The 20,000-nt window shown below is 44.4% G+C and overlaps 1 protein-coding gene and 1 long non-coding RNA gene across 2 annotated transcripts; both read left to right on the forward strand.

Annotated features, from left to right (window-relative positions):
- The first annotated feature begins 815 nt into the window (after window positions 1–815).
- On the forward strand, window positions 816–7,865 carry LOC133000134 (deoxyribonuclease-1-like). Its single transcript, XM_061070008.1, has 10 exons — window positions 816–896; window positions 1,534–1,631; window positions 2,372–2,455; window positions 3,421–3,533; window positions 3,703–3,815; window positions 4,235–4,392; window positions 4,641–4,737; window positions 5,527–5,599; window positions 6,540–6,706; window positions 7,794–7,865. Exons 1-10 carry the CDS (start codon window positions 816–818, stop codon window positions 7,863–7,865), a joined length of 1,056 nt encoding a protein of 351 aa, XP_060925991.1.
- Window positions 7,866–14,425: 6,560 nt separating this feature from the next.
- Window positions 14,426–18,548, forward strand: LOC133000514 (uncharacterized). Its single transcript, XR_009678202.1, has 2 exons — window positions 14,426–14,555; window positions 17,715–18,548. It is a non-coding gene; the product is annotated as an uncharacterized LOC133000514 (long non-coding RNA).
- Window positions 18,549–20,000: the final 1,452 nt, after the last annotated feature.

Consider the following 20,000-nt stretch of genomic DNA (forward strand, 5'->3'; position numbering starts at 1 on the left):
GGAGGAATTTACAGTAGAGCAGCCTACAGCCTCAGAGCAGTGGTGTGTGCTGTGAGGATGTAAGGCAGGACTCAGGGGAGACGGGCTAATGGGGGGTTTGGGAGTGGTGGTCGTGCTGAACCTGTCAGAACAAGTCCTGCATGTTTCCCTCGGCTGAAGAACGGAGCTCAACAAGACTTTATTTGGGAAGAAAGAAAGAAAACAGCTCCATCATTTCCTGAAGGGGAAGTCGTCACCCGCAAATTAAATCCTGTTAACAACAAAAACTAAGTGTCAAAGTGAACTCGTGGGGTTTCTATTTAATAAAGTAAAGCTTAATAAAAACATATTCTGTCAAAACAAAACAACATGAAATTACTTTACTCACACTGTCAGCTGGGATTGACTCCAGGGAAATCAATTAATCTTTAGATGAAGAAAGTTCTCATTAAAAACAAAAACAAACTATTATTGATCCAATCACCTTTAATTAAGTTCTTTTGAGATTCTTCACCTTTCGTTATGTTTTCATTTGCTCTGACACACACATCATAAGACACGCCCACCTGCTGAATAGGACCAGCCTCAATGAGATACTGGTTTATCTGGTTTATCACAGTTTGTATTTTGTCGTCTCTGACCAGGCCTCAGGCGAAACTGAGGTAAATTACTGGTCAGGTTTTATGAGGAGCAGCTGCTCATAAAAACACACATACACACACACACACACACACACACAAACACACTCACCAACGCACACTTTAAATGTTTATTTAGTTACTGACAGAGTTTCCACTGAATTCCTGACATGTCTTTTCTTTCTCTCCACAGCCACCATGAAAGTGGCATCTTTTAACATTCAGAAGTTTGGAAAAAGCAAAGTGTCCGATCCAGATGTTGTCAATATCCTGACCAAGGTAACAACAACACACGTCTTCACACACACGCCCACACACACACACGCCCACACACACACACACACACACATGTGGAGAAAACTACCAATTGAAAAGAAATCAGACAAATTCCAGCAAAACATTAAGAATATTTAAGAAATACATCAATAAAACAATGAATATATAATATAAATAATAGTCAATAAGTTTAATTAAAAACTGAGTGTTGAGTATCTGCATTACTTCTTAACCTGATGATTATTATCTGGATTCATCAATTGGTATGTTTCCAAGAATATTTTTTCCAATCACTGTTTCAAAACTGTAAAAAACTGAATAATGAATCTTACGTTACTGATGTTATTAGATTTGATGTCACACTGAGTCTCTCTCTCTATTAAAATGAACAAGATGCATATTTCAAGCTCACACTTCACTGTTGTTGGCTTTGATTCAAGGTCTTGTTGATCTGTTATTAGAACCAGTTCCATTTTAAACATAGTAAGTTAAATGTTCAAAATACAATGATAAACTTTATTAAAATCTTGACTTTTTCATCACATATCAGCTCAAATGTCAGAAAAGCGCTGGAAACAGGGAGATAAGCCTTTTTTTGGAAGAAATGGTTAAATCTCTCTCTCTCTCTCTCTCACCTCAGATCGTGTCTCGATATGACATCATTGTGATTCTGGAAGTGGTGGACATCAGCGGAGAGTCTATCAAAACCTTCCTGGATGCACTCAACAAGTCAGTGCAGCATTATCATCACTATTACTATTATTGTTATTATTATTATCATCATTATCATTATTGTGCTCAGGATACTCCACAATGCAGAACTTACAAATACTAACATGTTGAAGTTAAGCAGGTGTGATGGTGCTCCACGACATTTAGTTTGATCCAACTGTCTTTAATAAAAGGTATTTAGGAGCAAATGAAATTAACACGTAAAAACATGTCCCTTTTCTGTCTGTCTGTCTGTCTGTCTGTCTGTCTGTCTGTCTGTCTGTCTGTCTGTCTGTCTGTCTGTCTGTCTGTCTGTCTGTCTGTCTGTCTGTCTGTCTGTCTGTCTGTCTGTCTGTCTGTCTGTCTGTCTGTCTGTCTGTCTGTCTGTCTGTCTGTCTGTCTGTCTGTCTGTCTGTCTGTCTGTCTGTCTGTCTGTCTGTCTGTCTGTCTGTCTGTCTGTCTGTCTGTCTGTCTGTCTGTCTGTCTGTCTGTCTGTCTGTCTGTCTGTCTGTCTGTCTGTCTGTCTGTCTGTCTGTCTGTCTGTCTGTCTGTCTGTCTGTCTGTCTGCCTGCCTGCCTGTCTGTCTGTCTTTCTGTCTGTCTGTCTGTCTGTCTGTCTGTCTGTCTGTCTGTCTGTCTGTCTGTCTGTCTGTCTGTCTGTCTGTCTGTCTGTCTGTCTGTCTGTCTGTCTGTCTGTCTGTCTGTCTGTCTGTCTGTCTGTCTGTCTGTCTGTCTGTCTGTCTGTCTGTCTGTCTGTCTGTACCAAAGCAACAGGAAGCATCACTACACTCTGAAGATCAGCAGTCGTCTGGGTCGAACGCGCTACAAGGAGCAGTTCATGTTCCTGTACAGGTGAGAGTTCACCTGCAGCCGACACAGCTCCGACTGAAATGATACACGAGCCTGAACAGATAACTGAGTCTGAAGAGATGCTGCTCGTTGTACGTGGAAACAAACCTGATACACAAGCATGAGACTTTCTGTTGGTCTTAGATTTACTGACACTGCGTTCAGTTGGAATCATAAGAAAACAGTGTTTGTGAGATATTGCTGCAGGAAAGTGATGGTTTTTTGGGTTTATTTATTTATTTATTGTTATTAGAACCAGTTCCATTTTACACTCAGTAAAGGCCGAATTATAGTCGGTTTTTACGCAAGCACGCACGCACGCACGCACGCACGCACGCACGCACGCACGCACGCAGCTTCTACGGACTCGTTTTGGTTTATAGTTCCCTCACGGTTGCGGGTGTTGCAACGCAATTCACCGCCAGACCACTAGGCGGAGTAATGTTTTTTGTTGAAGTCGGCTCTTCTTCGTGCGTGGCACACGTTAATTTACATCGCCAAGGCGGCTCCTCAGAGCCTTTTTCTGGCGGACAAATCCGCCGGTCAGTGACGGGTTATACTAGTGGTCATAGTTTCGGATCTTTTCTGCCAAGTGCTCTTCTATTTGGTCCATATTCGTTCTTCTAAATCTTCCGTGGTTTCCGCAGTTTCCGGGATTGAAACCGGAAACTAGACTCCGGACGGGATGTAGTAAGCAGACCAATCACAAGCCTTGCGGGCTGCGTGAGGCTTGCGTCGCTTTGTCATATAGTCCGAAAAATTGGCTGACGCACGCAAGCCGCAACACGCCCCCCGCAAGTACGTGAGGGCCGTGTTGCGTCGCTCGCGTGCGTGCGTAAAAAGCCTAGTATAAATCGGCCTTAAGTCAACTCAAATGTTCAAAATACAATGATAAACTTTAAACTAACTTTGGTTTGCTCGTGTGTGTGTGTGTGTGTGTGTGTGTGTGTGTGTGTGTGTGTTGGTAGGGATGACTTGGTCGACTTGGTGGGCTCCCATCAGTTTGACGACCAGCTGAATGAGGGAGGAGACGTTTTCGCCAGAGATCCATACATCCTGCGATTCAGATGCCTCAATACAGGTAGAAGACGAGAGTCATGCAACTTTTAGAATTAGTGTTGAACCTGGGTGAAGTGAACAGCAGCTAAGTTAACAGGAGGTAATAACTCTGTGTGTTTGTGTGTGTGTGTGTGTGTGTGTGTGTGTGTGTGTGTGTGTGTGTGTGTGTGTGTGTGTGTGTGTGTGTGTAGTGCTGAAGGACCTGGTGATGATCCCAGTTCACACCAAACCAGAGGACTCAGAGACGGAGCTGGACGAGCTCTACGACGTCTTCCTGCACGTCAAGAAGGCGTGGAGCACTGATGTAAGGATCATCGGTACTGACGCTGTTGACCAATTGACAAATCCCCCAAAATGAAACCAAAACATCTGGGTTGCCCCCTGCTGGCTGGCTGCAGTATCGACCATAAACCATGTTAGAAGATGGGACATGTGCTCGACTAAAGTCGTTTTCGATCATTCTTATCTCACGGATGTTTGTTCAAGTGTAATGTTTCTGCTCAGACTCTGAAGAATGTGCACAACTGTTTAATCAATGTAAAATTGGGGCAGACTTCACCTTCACTTTTAATCAACTTAAAACTGTAACTTCTCTTCAGATCTTCAGGCAGTAGAGAGATAACATTTCAGCTGTTTCAGGGAGAATTCAATAAGCAGACGAGGGCAGACTTCCCCTCATAGTGACTCAGATTCATTCAGCTCTCCGTCTCCTCTGTGCTCCAGAACGTGATGATCCTGGGCGACTTCAACGCCGATGGCTCCTACGTCTCCAAGAAGGCGATGAAGGGCATTCGTATCCGTAACGACAAGAACTTCCACTGGCTGATTGGAGACGATGTCGACACCACGGCCAGCACCGGGAACGACCACTCATACGACAGGTGACAGAAAAACACTGGTGGTGGAAACTGGAGGAAAACAAATAGGATGTTATTATAAGTCAATCTTTACAAAGGCCTCAAACAACTTCTCACAATAATTGCTTTAACTTGTCATCATTATCTCTTAATATATATATTTTTGCCAGATAATAAAATGTCCATGTACATAGGAATCCATCAACACATAATAATGCATGTGTGTATTCATTGAACAACTGACGCTGGAACCCTGTGTCGTGTGTGTTCAGGATCGTGGTCTACGGAGACGACATGCTCCAGGCCATCGTACCTAACTCTGCCAAACCCTTCAACTTCCAGAAGGCTTATGGACTCAGTGACGAGCAGGTTTGATATTTTTATTATCGTTAAAAGATATCCTATGTAGTTAGATATCAAATAGGCTCATTAACTCTCTGAGCATTGAGTGGAGCACTGGAGCTTTTTGCAAAAACATTACTTAAACGGGAGGAAGTAGTTCATTTGTTGGATACTATTTTATTTACATCTTGTTACAAGACATTTTTGGACAAAAATGAAGCACTGTGACTCATATGCGTTAAAATATAAGATCAGTGTAATTTCGGGTCAGAATTTGTTGCTAAGAAGAGAAATATAAAAGCTACAAAGTGAGGTTAAGACTTTAGTAAGATAGCAAACACGAGATGTATTGCAGGACATACAAAGGCACAAAAAAGGAGAGAGGAGAGGAGACTGTCGGGACATCAACGTTTTTCTCTGACGTAATATAAAATCACAAAGACCGGACTAAAATAACAATACACCAGCTTAATGTCCAAAGAAAAATCCACTTCTGTGGCCTCACCATTTTCTGAATATGTCAGCAAACATGTCACAACTCGTGGACATTTTCAAGGAACAAGTGTTCAAATGGAGTCTGAAAACTGTAAAAAAAACATTTTATTTGAAGGCAGCATCTGTCCATTGAAAATCGGAGCCTTGCAGCGTGCGAGCAATTTGTCGGTTTGATTTTTCCGTCCAGCATCCAACAATGCTTGTTTTAGATTTACATGTACATTTCTAGTTTGTACTTACTTAGTAAAAGCCAACGTTACCAAGTTCACACTCCACCTCACACAGCGGTTGTTCATCAATACATAACTGTTTATTTTCCAGGCTCTGAAAGTCAGCGACCATTACCCAGTGGAGGTGGAGCTGAAGTCCGTAAACAAGATAGATGACGAGAATGGTAATTATATAAAATATGATTGTAGAAATAACTGTGAATGTTAAATAGAAGTTGTTTTTCTGTGAATCAATCACATTTTATTTGTAAAGCCCATATTCACTAATCCCAGTTAGTCTCACAGGGGATTTCATGTTCTTAACCCTCAAACAAAAACCCAGGGTAAAAGAAAATGTAGAAACCACTGAGGGATCCCAGCTAGTGGGAGCAACTGCATTTACCAGTTAGAGATCATGGACTTTAGATGGGACAATGAAACCTGTTGTGCTCAAAGGGGAAAGCAGGAGATTTGAAGGGAAGGTGCTGGATTTAAATCTCTAGTTCATGGTCAAAACATTAATTTAGTCTTAACAAATCTCAACACACAGACATGGAACATTTGGATATGATCGAGTGCCACATCCACTGAGGATCAATTATCTGTGATGTTGTTGCAAATACATGTAAATCTGCCATAAACCTACTAGAAACTAGAATGGAACACAGGAGAGAAAATAACTTCTCCAAGGCTTTTAACAATCTGCACACACATTCCGATATTTATCACTTAAATATGATAGTTTTTTTTTATTAAGATCCATGAATTATTCTCAATGTAAACTGTGAATGTGTCAACAGCCCACGTTGCAGTAGGTTTCATAATAAGCTGTTAAGCAGAGTTTGTTTGATGCTGCAAAGTATCAGATAAACACTGAGGAAAAAATTTGAGGAAACCTTGGAAAAATTTGTTCTAGGGGCCTATGAATCACGTTTTTTAATATTTTTTGTATTCCATTGACATTCATCTGTAGAATGTTCATGGACATTCATCTGTCCATGAACATTTGAGGGATACCGCTGCTTTCTTACTTAATTAAATGACTGTATTGTTTACAACTCAGCCATGGTAACATGTGCAGATGAAGCTGCAGGATCCAGTGAATTGTGTGTGTTTCCTCTGCAGGTGTGAAACCGAAGTGGCCGGTCGAGTCAGTACCTGTGGGCCTCGTGCCGCTGGACGAGGATCTGCTGGAGCTGAAGAGAGGGAACCTGCTGCTGGAGAGAGAGAAGCTGCAGCTGGAGATCCAGATCCTCCGACAGAAGATGGCCAAGATGAACAGTGGAGATTATGTTTGAACTCGGGAAGGCAGATCCAACGAGAACAACCAACACAACAATAAGCTCTCACTCACTTTACCACACAACCTACAGAACCACTCCTTGTTTCACTTTGAGCAGACACACTCTGCTCACTGCTTCTGATCTGGGTTCATCTGACTGAGCCGCGGTCGCCATCCTGGATGACTGCACATATCCCCAAACAATATGAACTGTGACAAACACTTTCCAGTTGTTAGTTATTTCTACTTTTGACTGAATGTTTTCTGTAAATAAATCATGATTACAGAAGCATTTGTTTCCGAAATTTGGTGAAATTCTTCATTCTCAGTCTGAACTTTGTTTGGGTTAATTTAATTCATCAAAACGCTATAACTGTGACATTTGTTTTTACTCTTCTACCTAGACACAGATACACACACACACACACAAAGACACACACTGACACACACCTACATTCACTCCAGAGATTACATTCATTAGTTAATAAAAAAATTAAATAATATATAAAATAAAAAAATATTTTAAAAAATCAAATACTGGATTAAGGCTACACAAAAAAATACAAACATTTTATTATAAAAATATCAAAAAGAGGGTTAGGGTTAGAAATCTGATGTACTGAAATCTGATAGACACAACTGACAAATGTGTGGAATAAGTACATCATTAAAGATGGGAAAATGTAATCACCTGGTTGCAAAATTCGGGAAAATTGAAACTCCAGCAGAACAGCGGGGAAATCGAAAGTAATGGGATGCATATCTAATCATTCATATAAAATATAACATGTCACTTATATTGTTTATAAGTGATAGTGTAACGATTTTCAGTGCGACCCTGGGGGTCCCCGGCCCTTCGCTGCAGGTGCGAACAGCCCCATCGATTAACATGGGAGCTGAATGGAGGCGAACAGCTTTGGGTGTTGCTCTGCGGCGCTTCTGTCTCCGGGTTAGAGGACGATGGTGTTAGGGTTATTTATCACGTCATGATAAATCAGCCTCTTGTGGCAGTTGCTCAGCATTTAGGCCCAGGAGCCGCCCCTGGGTCACATGATGAGTTGTCACCTGAGCTCTTCCTGTTGTTCCCTCTTCTGCAGACACCACACCCTGACTCCGAGGACGCGCAGCTCTGTGTGAGACAACGGGACGAAGAACTGCAACGCCGGTGAACGGGTTTGTAGCAGACTTCACATTGTTTGGTGTGTTTCTACATGAACGCATGTCTTTTGTACTTCTGCCAACGTTTTCTGTGTTTGTGTGTGTGTGTGTGTGTGTGTGTTTGTGTGTGTGTGTGTGTGTGTGTGTGTGTGTGTGTCTGATTAAACAAAGTCATATGGTGAATGTGTTTGAATTGTGATTTTGTCATCCTCCCTTTTATTAATAATACTTTTTAATCTTTTTATTCAATTATCATCAAAGATAGAATAAATTATGAATTCAGAATAGGATTAGATTTGTCATATGACAAAATATTATTTTAACAGCAGCAACAGTAATATCAACAACAGCACAATCACAGTGGTTGTGTGTGGTTGTGTGTATCGTATTTTCTCATGATATTTCATTCTGCAGTGCAAACATGCCTCTTAAAGAGAGGAAATCCCCCTCAACAGCAAATTCTAGCTTTGAGTTATGTCGGCATATGAGCCTTGGCCCTGATCAACAGTTTGACTCAACGCTGTGATCTGCAGAGTCCAACACATTAAACCTACAACTGTCTCAGGTTACCGTGACAACAGGGAAATAGTGTAGGAGCGTTGACTCGGTTATATTTGAATAAACACTGAATTTACATACCTGGCTTCATTTCGTGTGTTTGAGCTCAAAGTCAGTGTGTGTCTTTCCTCTCAGACTGAAGATGAGTGGTTATGAGGAGGAAGAGGAGGACAGAGCAGAGTCTCCAGTGTTAAGCTGTGTGTCTCTGAAGAGTGACTGGTCCATGGAACCTCCTCTACTCTTCAGTTATGAACCTGGACCCTCCCACACAAAGTAAGAGACCTGCTACAAACATGTGAACCTCCAAACTGAATCCTCAGAGAAGGAACCAGTGAATGATGTGTTCTTAATACAAACATGTTTGTGTTTGCAGAGGTCAGGACCACAGACTGAGAGCAGAGTCTCCAGGGTCCAGCTGTGTGTCTCTGAAGAGTGACCGGTCCAGAAAAGAACCTCTAAACTTCAGTAATGAACCTGGACCCTCACACAATAAGTAAGAGACCTGCATCAAACATGTGAACCTCCAAACTGAATCCTCAGAGAATGAACCAGTGAATTATGTGTTCTGAATAAAAACATGTTTGTGTTTGCAGAGGTCAGGACCACAGACTGAGAGCAGAGTCTCCAGGGTCCAGCTGTCTGTCTCTGAAGAGTGACTGGTCCATGCATCCTCCTCCACACTTCAGTAAAGAACCTGGACCCGCACACACAGAGTAAGAGACTGTTTCTACTGTGACCTGCTCTGAAGAGGATTTAGTTTCCTCTAGTGTGGCCCCTGCATTAGGACACAGCTTAATTGAAGTTGGTGACTAATCTCTCAGAATCACTCAAAGACCTCAGACCTCCACCAAGAACCAACACGCTCCTTATGAAACCACTTTGAAATTCACTAGAGACTCATTTTGATTTGAATCTTCACCAAATTCCACACACTGGTAAACATCAGTCCTCTGAACATGTCTGTGAAAGAGGATCCCCCCCCCGATCTGGTTCACAGACCATAACCTTCCACCAAGTTTACTGGTAATATATCGTTTTTTTATAATCCCACTAACGAACCAACCATCACATAACATACTGGGTTAAAACAAAACCCACTTGACAGAAGTAATGACAACCTGTGACTGTGACATGTGACTGATCAGGACATGTCTTCACAGGGAGAGGAAGAGGAGTCATGTTTCTGAGGAGGAGCAGTCGTCCTGCTGTGCTTCGTGTCAGGACGTCCTGAAGGATCCAGTCTCCACAAGCTGTGGACACTGGTTCTGCAGACAGTGCATCACCTCATACTGGGACCAGACTGGTTCTTCAGGAGACTCCTCCTGTCCCCAGTGTGGAAAAAAATCCCGAACAGGAGCTGGAGCTCAGACAGCCGGTCAGAGCAGCACTGTACAAGTGTCTTCTGATGTCTTCACTTCTGACATCAGCACAAGTTGTTATATCTTGTTCCTTCATACAGCATCAACATTTAACATCTTTATAAACCACAGAGTTAAAACGCTTTTATTTTCTATAGTTTTTCTGTATCTGATAAACAATCAACAGATTTTCAGATTCTCTGACATTGTTTCTTGTCTTTCAGTAGATCTTGAACTGCAGGAGGTTTTAGATGAACATAAGCTCAGTCTGAGGAGGAAATGTGAACATGTGACTGAAGGAAGTGATGAAACAGGAAGTAGAACCCTCCTCAACAGGATCTACACTGAGCTCTACATCACAGAGGGACAGAGTGAAGAGGTTAATACTCAACATGAGGTGAGGCAGCTTGAGACGGCTTCCAAGAAGAAGATCCTCCACGACACTCCCATCAAGTACCACGACATCTTTAAAGCCTCCACTGACCAGCAGAGCAGCATCAGAGTCGTCCTGACAAACGGCGTCGCTGGCGTTGGAAAAACCTTCTTGGTGCAGAAGTTCACTCTGGACTGGGCAGAGGGTTTAGAAAACCAGGATGTGGGTCTGCTGACTGTGCTTTCGTTCAGGGAGCTGAACCTGGTGAAGGACCAGCAGCACAGTCTCCTCACGCTGCTCCGTGTTTTCCATCCAGCGTTACAGAAGCTCACGGCAGAGACGCTCGCTGTCTGTAAACCTTTGTTCATCTTTGACGGCCTGGATGAAAGCAGACCTTCTCTGGACTTCGACCACAGGGAGCTTGTGTCTGAGGTCACACAGACGTCATCAGTCAACGTGCTGCTGACAAACCTCATCCGGGGAAATCTGCTTCCCTCGGCTCTCGTCTGGATAACCTCCAGACCTGCGGCGTCCAATCAGATCCCTCCTACATGTGTTGACAGGGTCACAGAAGTACGAGGCTTCACTGACGCCCAGAAGGAGGAGTACTTCAGGAGGAGATTCAGTGATGAAGAGCTGTGCAGCAGAATCATCTCACACGTCAAGACGTCCAGGAGCCTCCACATCATGTGTCAAATCCCAGTCTTCTGCTGGATCAGTGCTACAGTTCTGGAGCACATGTTGACCACCGACCAGAGAGGAGAGCTGCCCAAGACCCTGACTGACCTGTACTCACACTTCCTGCTGGTTCAGACAAAGAGGAAGAACAACAAGTACGGTGAGGGACATGAGACGACTCCACAGCAGCTGACGGAGGCTGACAAGGATGTTCTCCTGAAGCTGGGGAGGCTGGCACTTAAACATCTGGAGGAAGGAAACATCATGTTCTACCAAGAAGACCTGGAGCAGTGTGGTCTTAATGTCACAGAGGCCTCGGTGTACTCAGGAGTTTGTACTGAGATCTTCAGAAGAGAGTGTGTGATCTTCCAGAAATCAGTCTACTGCTTTGTTCATCTGAGCGTTCAGGAGTTTCTGGCTGCAGTCTACATGTTCCACTGTAACACACACATAGAAGAAGTCAACAACTTCATGGGAACAAATGGGGACACAGCCAGTACCTCCTACCTGGATGACCTCCTGAAGAGAACCATGGAGAAATCCCTCACCAGTACAAATGGTCATCTGGATCTGTTTGTTCGCTTCCTTCACGGCCTCAGTCTGGAGTCCAACCAGAGAGTCTTAGGAGGCCTGCTGGGTCAGACAAGGAACAATCCAGAGATCGTCCAGAGAGTCATCAACAACCTGAAGGAGATGAAGAGTCATGACATTTCTCCTGACAGAAGCATCAACATCTTCCACTGTCTGACTGAGATGAACGACCACTCAGTTCATCAGCAGATGAAACAGTTCCTGACGTCAGGGAACAGATCAAAGGAGGAACTCTCTTTGATCCACTGCTCAGCTCTGGCCTACATGCTGCAGATGTCAGAGGAGGTTCTGGATGAGTTGGACCTGAAGAAGTTCAAAACATCAGACCAGGGTCGACGGAGACTGATCCCAGCTGTGAGGAACTGTAGGAAGGCTCTGTGAGTGTGTTTGTGTGTGTGTGGGGGGGTTGTGTGTGTGTGGGGGGGCATGTGTGTGTCTGTGTGTGTGTGTGGGGGGGAGGCTGTGGGTGTGTGTTGGTATGTGTGTGGGGGGGGAGGGTGTGTGTGTGTTTGTGGGTGTGTTTGTGTGTCTGTGTTAGTGTGTGTGTATGTGTGTGTGGGTGTGGGTTGTGTGTGTGTTTGTGTGTGTGTGGTTGTGTGTGTCTGGGGGTGTGTATGTGTGTGTGTGTGTGTGTCTGGGGGTGTGGGGGTGTGTGTTTGTTTGTGTGTGTGTGTGTCTGTGTGTGTGTGGGGGGGGATGTGTGTGTCTGTGTGTGTGTGTGTGTCTGTTTGTGTGTTTGTGTGTGTGTGTGTGGGGGGGGGTGCGTGTGGGGTTGTGTCTCTGGGGGGGTGTATGTGTGTGTGTGTGTGTTTGTTGGTGTGTATGTGTGTGTGTGGGGGTGTGTGTATGTGTGTGTGTGTCTGTGTGTGTCTGGGGGTGTGTATGTGTGTGTGTGTATGTATGTGTGTCTGTGTGTGTGTGTCTGTGTGTGTCTGGGGGTGTGTATGTGTGTGTGTGTGGGGTGTGTGTGTGTGTGTGTGTGTGTCTGTGTGTGTCTGGGGGTTTGTATGGGGGTGTGTGTGTGTGTATGTGTGTGTGTGGGTGTGTGTGTCTGTGGGGGTGTGTGTGTCTGTGTGTATGTGTGTGTGTGTGTGTGTGTGTGGGGGCGGGATGTGTGTGTCTGTGTGTGTGTGTGTGTGGGGTGTGTGTGTGTGTGTGTGTGTGTGTCTGGGGGTTTGTATGTGTGTGTGTGTGGGGGTCGTGTGTGTGTCTGTGGGGGTGTGTGTGTCTGTGTGTGTGTATGTGTGTGTGTGTGTGTGTGGGGGGGATGTGTGTGTCTGTGTGTGTGTTTGTGTGGGTATGGGGGTGTTTGTCTGTGCGTGTGTGTGTGTCTGTGTGTGTGTGTGTGTGTGTGTGTGGGGGTGTGTGTGTGTCCGTGTGCGCGCGTGTGTCTGTGTGTGTGTGTCTGTGTGTTTGTGTGTGTGTGTGTGTCTGGATGTGTTTGTGTGTGTGTCTGTGTGTCTGTGAGTCTGTGTGTGTGTGTCTGTGTGTGTGTGGGGGGGGTTTGTGCGTGTGTGTCTGTTTTTGTGTGTGTGTGGGGGGGGGCGTGTGTGTCTGTGTGTGTGTCTGTGTGTGTCTGGGGGTGTGTATGTGTGTGTTTGTGAGTGTGTGTGTGTGTGTCTGGGGGTGTGTATGTGTGGGTATGGGGGTGTTTGTCTGTGCGTGTGTGTGTGTCTGTGTGTGTCTGGGGATGTGTGTGTGTGTGGGGGGGGTGTGTCCGTGTGCGCGCGTGTGTCTGTGTGTGTGTGTGTGTGTCTGTGTGTGTGTGTGTGTGTCTGGATGTGTGTGTGTGTGTGTCTGTGAGTCTGTGAGTCTGTGTGTGTGTGTGTGTCTGTGTGTGTGTGGGGGGGGGGTTTGTGCGTGTGTGTCTGTTTGTGTGTGTGTGTGTGTGGGGGGGAGGTGCGTGTGTGTGTGTTCGTCCTCCACCACCAACCAGTGCAGTGTCCAGGTTTCCGACATGTTGACTTCACAATAACATGAGGTCACTTTGACCTTTACTGAAATCTAATCAGTAGTGAGTCACAATGTGAAGAAATCCCCTGAAGACAGTTTTGGGTTAGGGGCTATTGAACCTGTTCTGTGACCTTGACCTTTGACCTCTGGCCACCTCTTAGTCTGAATGAACGCTTGAAGCAAATCTCTTGAGGAGTTTTTAACAAAGAGGGGATTTACCAGGGTGAGGGTCACATGATCACGTTTTGTATGAATTTGTGTTATCTGATTTAATTCTCACAGATTTGATATTTTCTTTAATTACAGACTCGGTGGTTATGACCTCTCAGAGACTCACTGTGAAGTCGTGGCCTCAGCTCTGAAGTCAGACCCCTCACATCTGAGAGAACTGGATCTGAGAGGAAACAAGCTGCAGGATTCAGGAGTGAAGCTGCTGTGTTCTGGACTGGAGAGTCCAAACTGTCGACTGGAGAGTCTGAGGTCCTTAAATCCTTCTTCACTTTTCAGACTTTCTTTCTTATTGGGTCATTATTTATTTAACTTGTCTCAGTTCTGCTCTGCTCACTGTCCCTCAGTCATCTGTCCCTCACCCAGCCTGTCAGTCACGTCCACCTCATCAACTCCATTCACCTGCACTCACCTTATCCTGATCACTGAGAAAGTGTCAGTAAATAACATGTGGACTGAGGCCGAGCACTCATCCTCCTCAGGTTTTCAAAATAAGACACATGCTTATTGAAACACGTTGGACAGTTGATAAGTGTAGAAACAAACAGGAAGTGTCATCAGGAGCCATCTCTACTTTAAACAGTGTTTAATTACACAAACCTGCTCAGTGACCAACACACAGAGAAGAAGCTGATGAATGAAACAATGGTCCAACATGTCTGATCTGATATTTATCTTCAGGTCACAGACTGGACTGAGGTCAGCAGCATGTTGAGAGTCTGTGTTGACATAATGACGATCCACAACAACAGGAGGACACATTCAAATATTCATGTTTCTTTATCCAGGTTGTGGAGCTGCGGTGTGTCAGAGATCAGCTGTTCTTCTCTGGCTTCAGCTCTGAGGTCAAACCCCTCTCATCTGAGAGAACTGGATCTGAGCTTCAACAACCTGCAGGACTCAGGAGTGAAGGAGCTGCTTGATCTACAGCAGAGTCCAACCTGTCGACTGGAGACTCTGAGGTCAGTAGATGGGTGGAGTCAGTCCACGCTGCTTTCATCAGTATTTTACTAAACACAGTCAGTCTCACAGATCCAGGGTCTGTGCTACCAAGCAGGATTTGTGGTTATCAGGTTAACTTCAGGTTTAGTTTTTTCAGTCCTACGAAGCTCGTCCACTTCTTAATGAGGTAAATCACCATGGGAACTTCTGATGAGCGGCTCACCTGCTCCAGGTTAAGTTGGAGATCAACCCGTATAAAAGCTCCGCCCACTGACCACAGTCACTCTACACTGTTGTGTGGTGCACACTCTCCTAAAAGGGACGGATAGGGGAAGTTTAATCAACATCTGGTTGGTTCAGTTGATCTCTAACTCACCCAGAACATCTCAATGTCTCCAGACTCATCCTGTCCCCAAAACACCAGATGACCTCAGTCAGCTTCCTGGAGACAGGTCCATGTGTGTGTCCTCAGAGACAGTGAGACAGTGTGTGTCCTCAGAGACAGTGTGTGTCCCCAGAGTCAGTGAGACAGTGTGTGTCCTCAGAGTCAGTGAGACAGTGTGTGTCCTCAGAGTCAGTGAGACAGTGTGTGTCCTCAGAGTCAGTTGTGTCCTCAGAGACAGTGAGACAATGTGTGTCCTCAGAGACAGTGAGACAGTGTGTGTCCTCAGAGTCAGTGACACAGTGTGTGTCCTCAGAGACAGTGTGTGTCCCCAGAGTCAGTGAGACTTTGTGTCCTCAGAGACAGTGTGTGTCCTCAGAGTCAGTGAGACAGTGTGTGTCCTCAGAGTCAGTGAGACAGTGTGTGTCCTCAGAGTCAGTGAGACAGTGTGTGTCCTCAGAGTCAGTGTGTGTCCTCAGAGACAGTGAGACAATGTGTGTCCTCAGAGACAGTTAGACACTGTGTGTCCTCAGAGTCAGTGAGACAATGTGTGTCCTCAGAGTCAGTGAGACAATGTGTGTCCTCAGAGACAGTGTGTGTCCTCAGAGTCAGTGAGACAGTGTGTGTCCTCACAGACAGTGAGACAGTGTGTGTTCTCAGTCAGTGAGATAATGTGTGTCCTCAGAGACAGTGTGTGTCCTCAGAGACAGTGAGACAGTGTGTGTCCTCAGAGACAGTGTGTGTCCTCAGAGTCAGTGAGACAATGTGTGTCCTCAGAGTCAGTGAGACAATGTGTGTCCTCAGAGTCAGTGAGACAATGTGTGTCCTCAGAGACAGTTTGTGTCCTCAGAGTCAGTGAGACAGTGTGTGTCCTCAGAGACAGTGAGACAGTGTGTGTCCTCAGTCAGTGAGATAATGTGTGTCCTCAGAGACAGTGTGTGTCCTCAGAGACAGTGAGACAGTTTGTGTCCTCAGAGACAGTGAGACAGTGTGTGTCCTCAGAGTCAGTGAGACAATGTGTGTCCTCAGAGACAGTGTGTGTCCTCAGAGACAGTGAGACAGTGTGTGTCCTCAGAGTCAGTGTGTGTCCTCAGAGACAGTATGTGTCCTGAGAGACAGTGAGACAGTGTGTGTCTTCAGAGTCAGTGAGACAATGTGTGTCCTCAAAGTCAGTGAGACAATGTGTGTCCTCAGAGACAGTTTGTGTCCTCAGAGTCAGTGAGACAGTGTATGTCCTCAGAGACAGTGAGACAGTGTGTGTCCTCAGTCAGTGAGATAATGTGTGTCCTCAGAGACAGTGTGTGTCCTCAGAGACAGTGAGACAGTTTGTGTCCTCAGAGACAGTGAGACAGTGTGTGTCCTCAGAGTCAGTGAGACAATGTGTGTCCTCAGAGACAGTGTGTGTCCTCAGAGACAGTGAGACAGTGTGTGTCCTCAGAGTCAGTGTGTGTCCTCAGAGACAGTATGTGTCCTCAGAGACAGTGAGACAGTGTGTGTCCTCAGAGTTAGTGCGACAGTGTGTGTCCTCAGAGTTAGTGAGACAGTGTGTGTCCTCAGAGTCAGTGTGTGTCCTCAGAGACAGTGTGTGTCCTCAGAGACAGTGTGTGTCCTCAGAGTCAGTGTGTGTCCTCAGAGTCAGTGTGTGTCCTCAGAGACTGTGTGTGTCTTCTTCTCTTCCACTCGTCTTGTTAGTAAACAACAAATTCAGATCTCGTGGCCTCGAGTTATTTGTCTCGTTCACACGTTATTATGTCGTGGTCACGTAATATATTTTCACCAGAGGCCACCAGGGGGCGCTGTAACTTACACAAGCTGGACCACAGCTGACAGCCTCACACGAGGGACAGAGACGGTGTTGTCTTCATCTGATCTGAGACAGTTTGTCCTCTCACTTCATCAGTGAAGAACTGATCAGGTGGATCTTTGTCACAGCTCTGAGATCAGTGGGACTGAAGCCTCTCCTCATCACCATGGTAACCAGGAGCTCTTTATACAGAGCAGAACCTCTGCTGAGGTCCATCCGTCTCATCTGGTCCCAGTTTGTCAGAAGCAGATGTTCATCAACACACAGTGAAACATGTCTTCACCTGTAACAGCAGTAAATCCACCTCTCAGGTGTCCACTCTGCACTTTGACATGCAGAGGACTGTGGTAGAATTCTGGAGATACAAGAGGCTGGAAACAACAAAGTCATCTACGTGTATTTAATAAGGGGCTTTCTGCAGAAAGGATCAACACAGGGAAACCGCAAGGGTGAAAATGAAGAACAGTCAAATACAAGGGTCTTATATAGGAGGGGATAGGGCTGTCTCTCTGATCCAATCAAGACAGGTTCCCATAGGTGGGGGAAGGACAGGAAACTAAACATAACAGCTGATTCACATGTGTTTCCTAAGGTGATAAGAAGAGATACACTCCTTCCTTTGATGGGTAATTAAGTCGCAAAAGGTCTCACTGTATTGACGTCATAAACAGTTCAGACCAGAAAACAGCTCAAGTCATCAAACATCTGTTGTATGTAATACAAGTCATAAAAGTCTCTTGAGAAGGCTTCAAACACTTACTGTCCAAATACAAAATACTTTTTCAACCTTGCTTAGTTAATTTTCTACTACAGGACACACACTGAGCTCTTAGCGTGTTCATTCCAACACGTGAACATGAAGCAGAGAGGAAGCTGCTCCACCTCTGAACAGGACTGAAGTCCCTGCTGCTCTTTCTACTGGATGTGCTGCATCACCGACTCACAGCTGATGAAGTGAGTCTCTGTAACACTGATGTCTTCTTCTCTCAACAGGTGGGAGGGGAGACCTTTGTGGATGGAGGAGGCATCTTTGTGGAGCTGAGAGTGAAGAGGACAGTGTGTGTGGACGGAGGCTGAGCTGTGTCCTGAGAATCCAGAGGCTGAAGCAGCTGCAGCTTGTGTGTAGTCTCCAATCTACACAACCCCTAATCTGCATGTGTTTGTGAGATGAAGCCGGAGCACCTGGAGAAAACACGTGGAGAACATGCAGACTCCACACAGGAAGACCCATCTGAACCGGATTCAAACCAGCAACCTTCTTGCACCGATTGTGTTCATTCACATGAAGAATGTGTTTATTAAAATGACACAACAACAGCAGAATATATAAACACTCTATAAAGAGTCACATATAGTGTATTTTAGTTTGCCTTTATTATTTTCCACCTTTGTCCCTCAGTTTGTCTCCATGTGTGTAGAACCACATTCTGTGTATATTTTTGTTTATGATCTTGAAGTTCCTGGATTCACGTCACAAATTGATTTAGTTCGACACAAAGTTAAACACATTTAAATCAATTTGAGTTAAAAATTCGAGTTTTGTCTTTGACACAAAAGATCAAAACTCTGTAAATAAAAATGGGAAGTTTTCATTTCTGCATCAGGTGCAGAGCAGTGGTTGCTTTTCCACTTTTGACCCACAGGTGGCGCTGTAGTATAACAGCAGCACATCCCAGTCAAAGCCTTTATATTCAGTCTATGAGTCAAACACATGGATCATTTCCTCTGTGACAAACCAGATGTAACGAGAAGAAAAACATCTCGGAGAGAAAAGTTCTGTTTCTACTTGTCTCTGCTTTAATGCTCAATAAACATCCTTCCACCGACTTCACTGGAATCATGACTCAGCGTTTCTTTCCTCTTGCAAACAAACTGGTGGAAACATTTCGTCCTTGGTGCAGGTAAAATAACATCACCATTTGACGTAATGGAAACAAGCAGAAGAAAAGTGAATGAGACATTTACAGTATGAAGAAGAGTCGATGAAGAGCAGAGCATCTTTAAGTCTCTGAGGAAACTGTTTAATAAACATTTTACCATATTTAATAGAAAACTGAACCGAGGACGTTTTGTCCAAACGTAGATGAAGATTCTTGTTGTATGTTCTCGACCACCACCTCAGAACAACCACCAGGGGGAGACTGTAGCAGGCCTCTGGGAACAGGAGCATTCTGGGAAATAATTGATGATGGGAGGTTCACAGCAGAGACAAGGGACAGAAAGTGTCTGAGAGATGATGTCCTGAAGACAGTGGACATTCTGGGCCTGTTGTTCTCTCTCTCTCTCTCTGATTATTGTTTGGATCTACTTCAGTTTATTAATATTCTTTATCTCAGCTGAGAATTAAATATTAAATTAAATCCCAGGTGTCATCAACTCATCAGTTTTTTAAACGACTCTCATGTTTCTCTCAACCCACAGAGACACGTTCACAAGCAGCTCAGAGTTTTTAGTTTCACTCAGCTGACACAACGTTCAAGTTTCCTTTCAACAACTCAACACGGAAACAAAGAAAGTCACGTTTATTTTATGAAGAAATAGATGATGTGTTTATTTACTCATTTATTTTGCCCAGATTTCATTTTCTGTTTTTATTTGAAGAGGAAAAACAGTAAATTAACACAAATGAGGTGAAATGATGAAGAGCTGCTCGGTCTCACAAAAGAAGAAAACACTAAACAACAGCAGTTTTTATGTCTTTAATATTTTGAAGAAAGATCTAAACTCACTAAACCATTAATCTTACATCTGTAAATTAAGTTTTGTGGGGGGGGGTCGTCTTTTTTTTATACAACATTGCAAGAGTTAGAAAATCAACCATTGTCATATGAATTAATTAGTAATGAATTAACATAAACGCTTCCCAATAACTGACTGATTTCAGTTCATTATTCCACAAACATGTGGAGACTGTTGTTGGATGAAATGCAGAAAGTGCAGAGTGAAGAAAAGAATGATTTTACGTAAGAAATGTCATTTATTCAGAGTAAAATACTGATTATAATAATATGAACACCTGAATCAACACCAGACCACAGCTCCAGTGAAACTTCACACTTCCCTTTGTTTCAACAATTCTCACTACGAAGCCCGACAGGATTTAAAAATGACTTTTCTACCTGGAAAACAGAAAACCATGACGTATGAAAAATGGGAGTGGCAACAACATTTCATTTGACTAACTCCTCCCCCACCCCCGACTTCTTTAATCACTAGACTACTGTTGGTAAAAAGAAAATGCTATAAATACATCATATTTAGCAAAGCGTACAAAACAGA

This window comes from Limanda limanda, chromosome 4 (assembly GCF_963576545.1).
Source record: "Limanda limanda chromosome 4, fLimLim1.1, whole genome shotgun sequence".
Lineage (NCBI taxonomy): Eukaryota > Metazoa > Chordata > Actinopteri > Pleuronectiformes > Pleuronectidae > Limanda > Limanda limanda.

Coding starts and splice junctions, on each gene's coding strand:
- LOC133000134 (XM_061070008.1), top strand. CDS start 816: ATGAAAGTGGCATCTTTTAACATTCAGAAGTTTGGAAAAAGCAAAGTG. Junction 897..1,533: donor TTGTCAATATCCTGACCAAG/GTAACAACAACA, acceptor CTCTCACCTCAG/ATCGTGTCTCGATATGACAT. Junction 2,456..3,420: donor CAGTTCATGTTCCTGTACAG/GTGAGAGTTCAC, acceptor GTGTGTTGGTAG/GGATGACTTGGTCGACTTGG.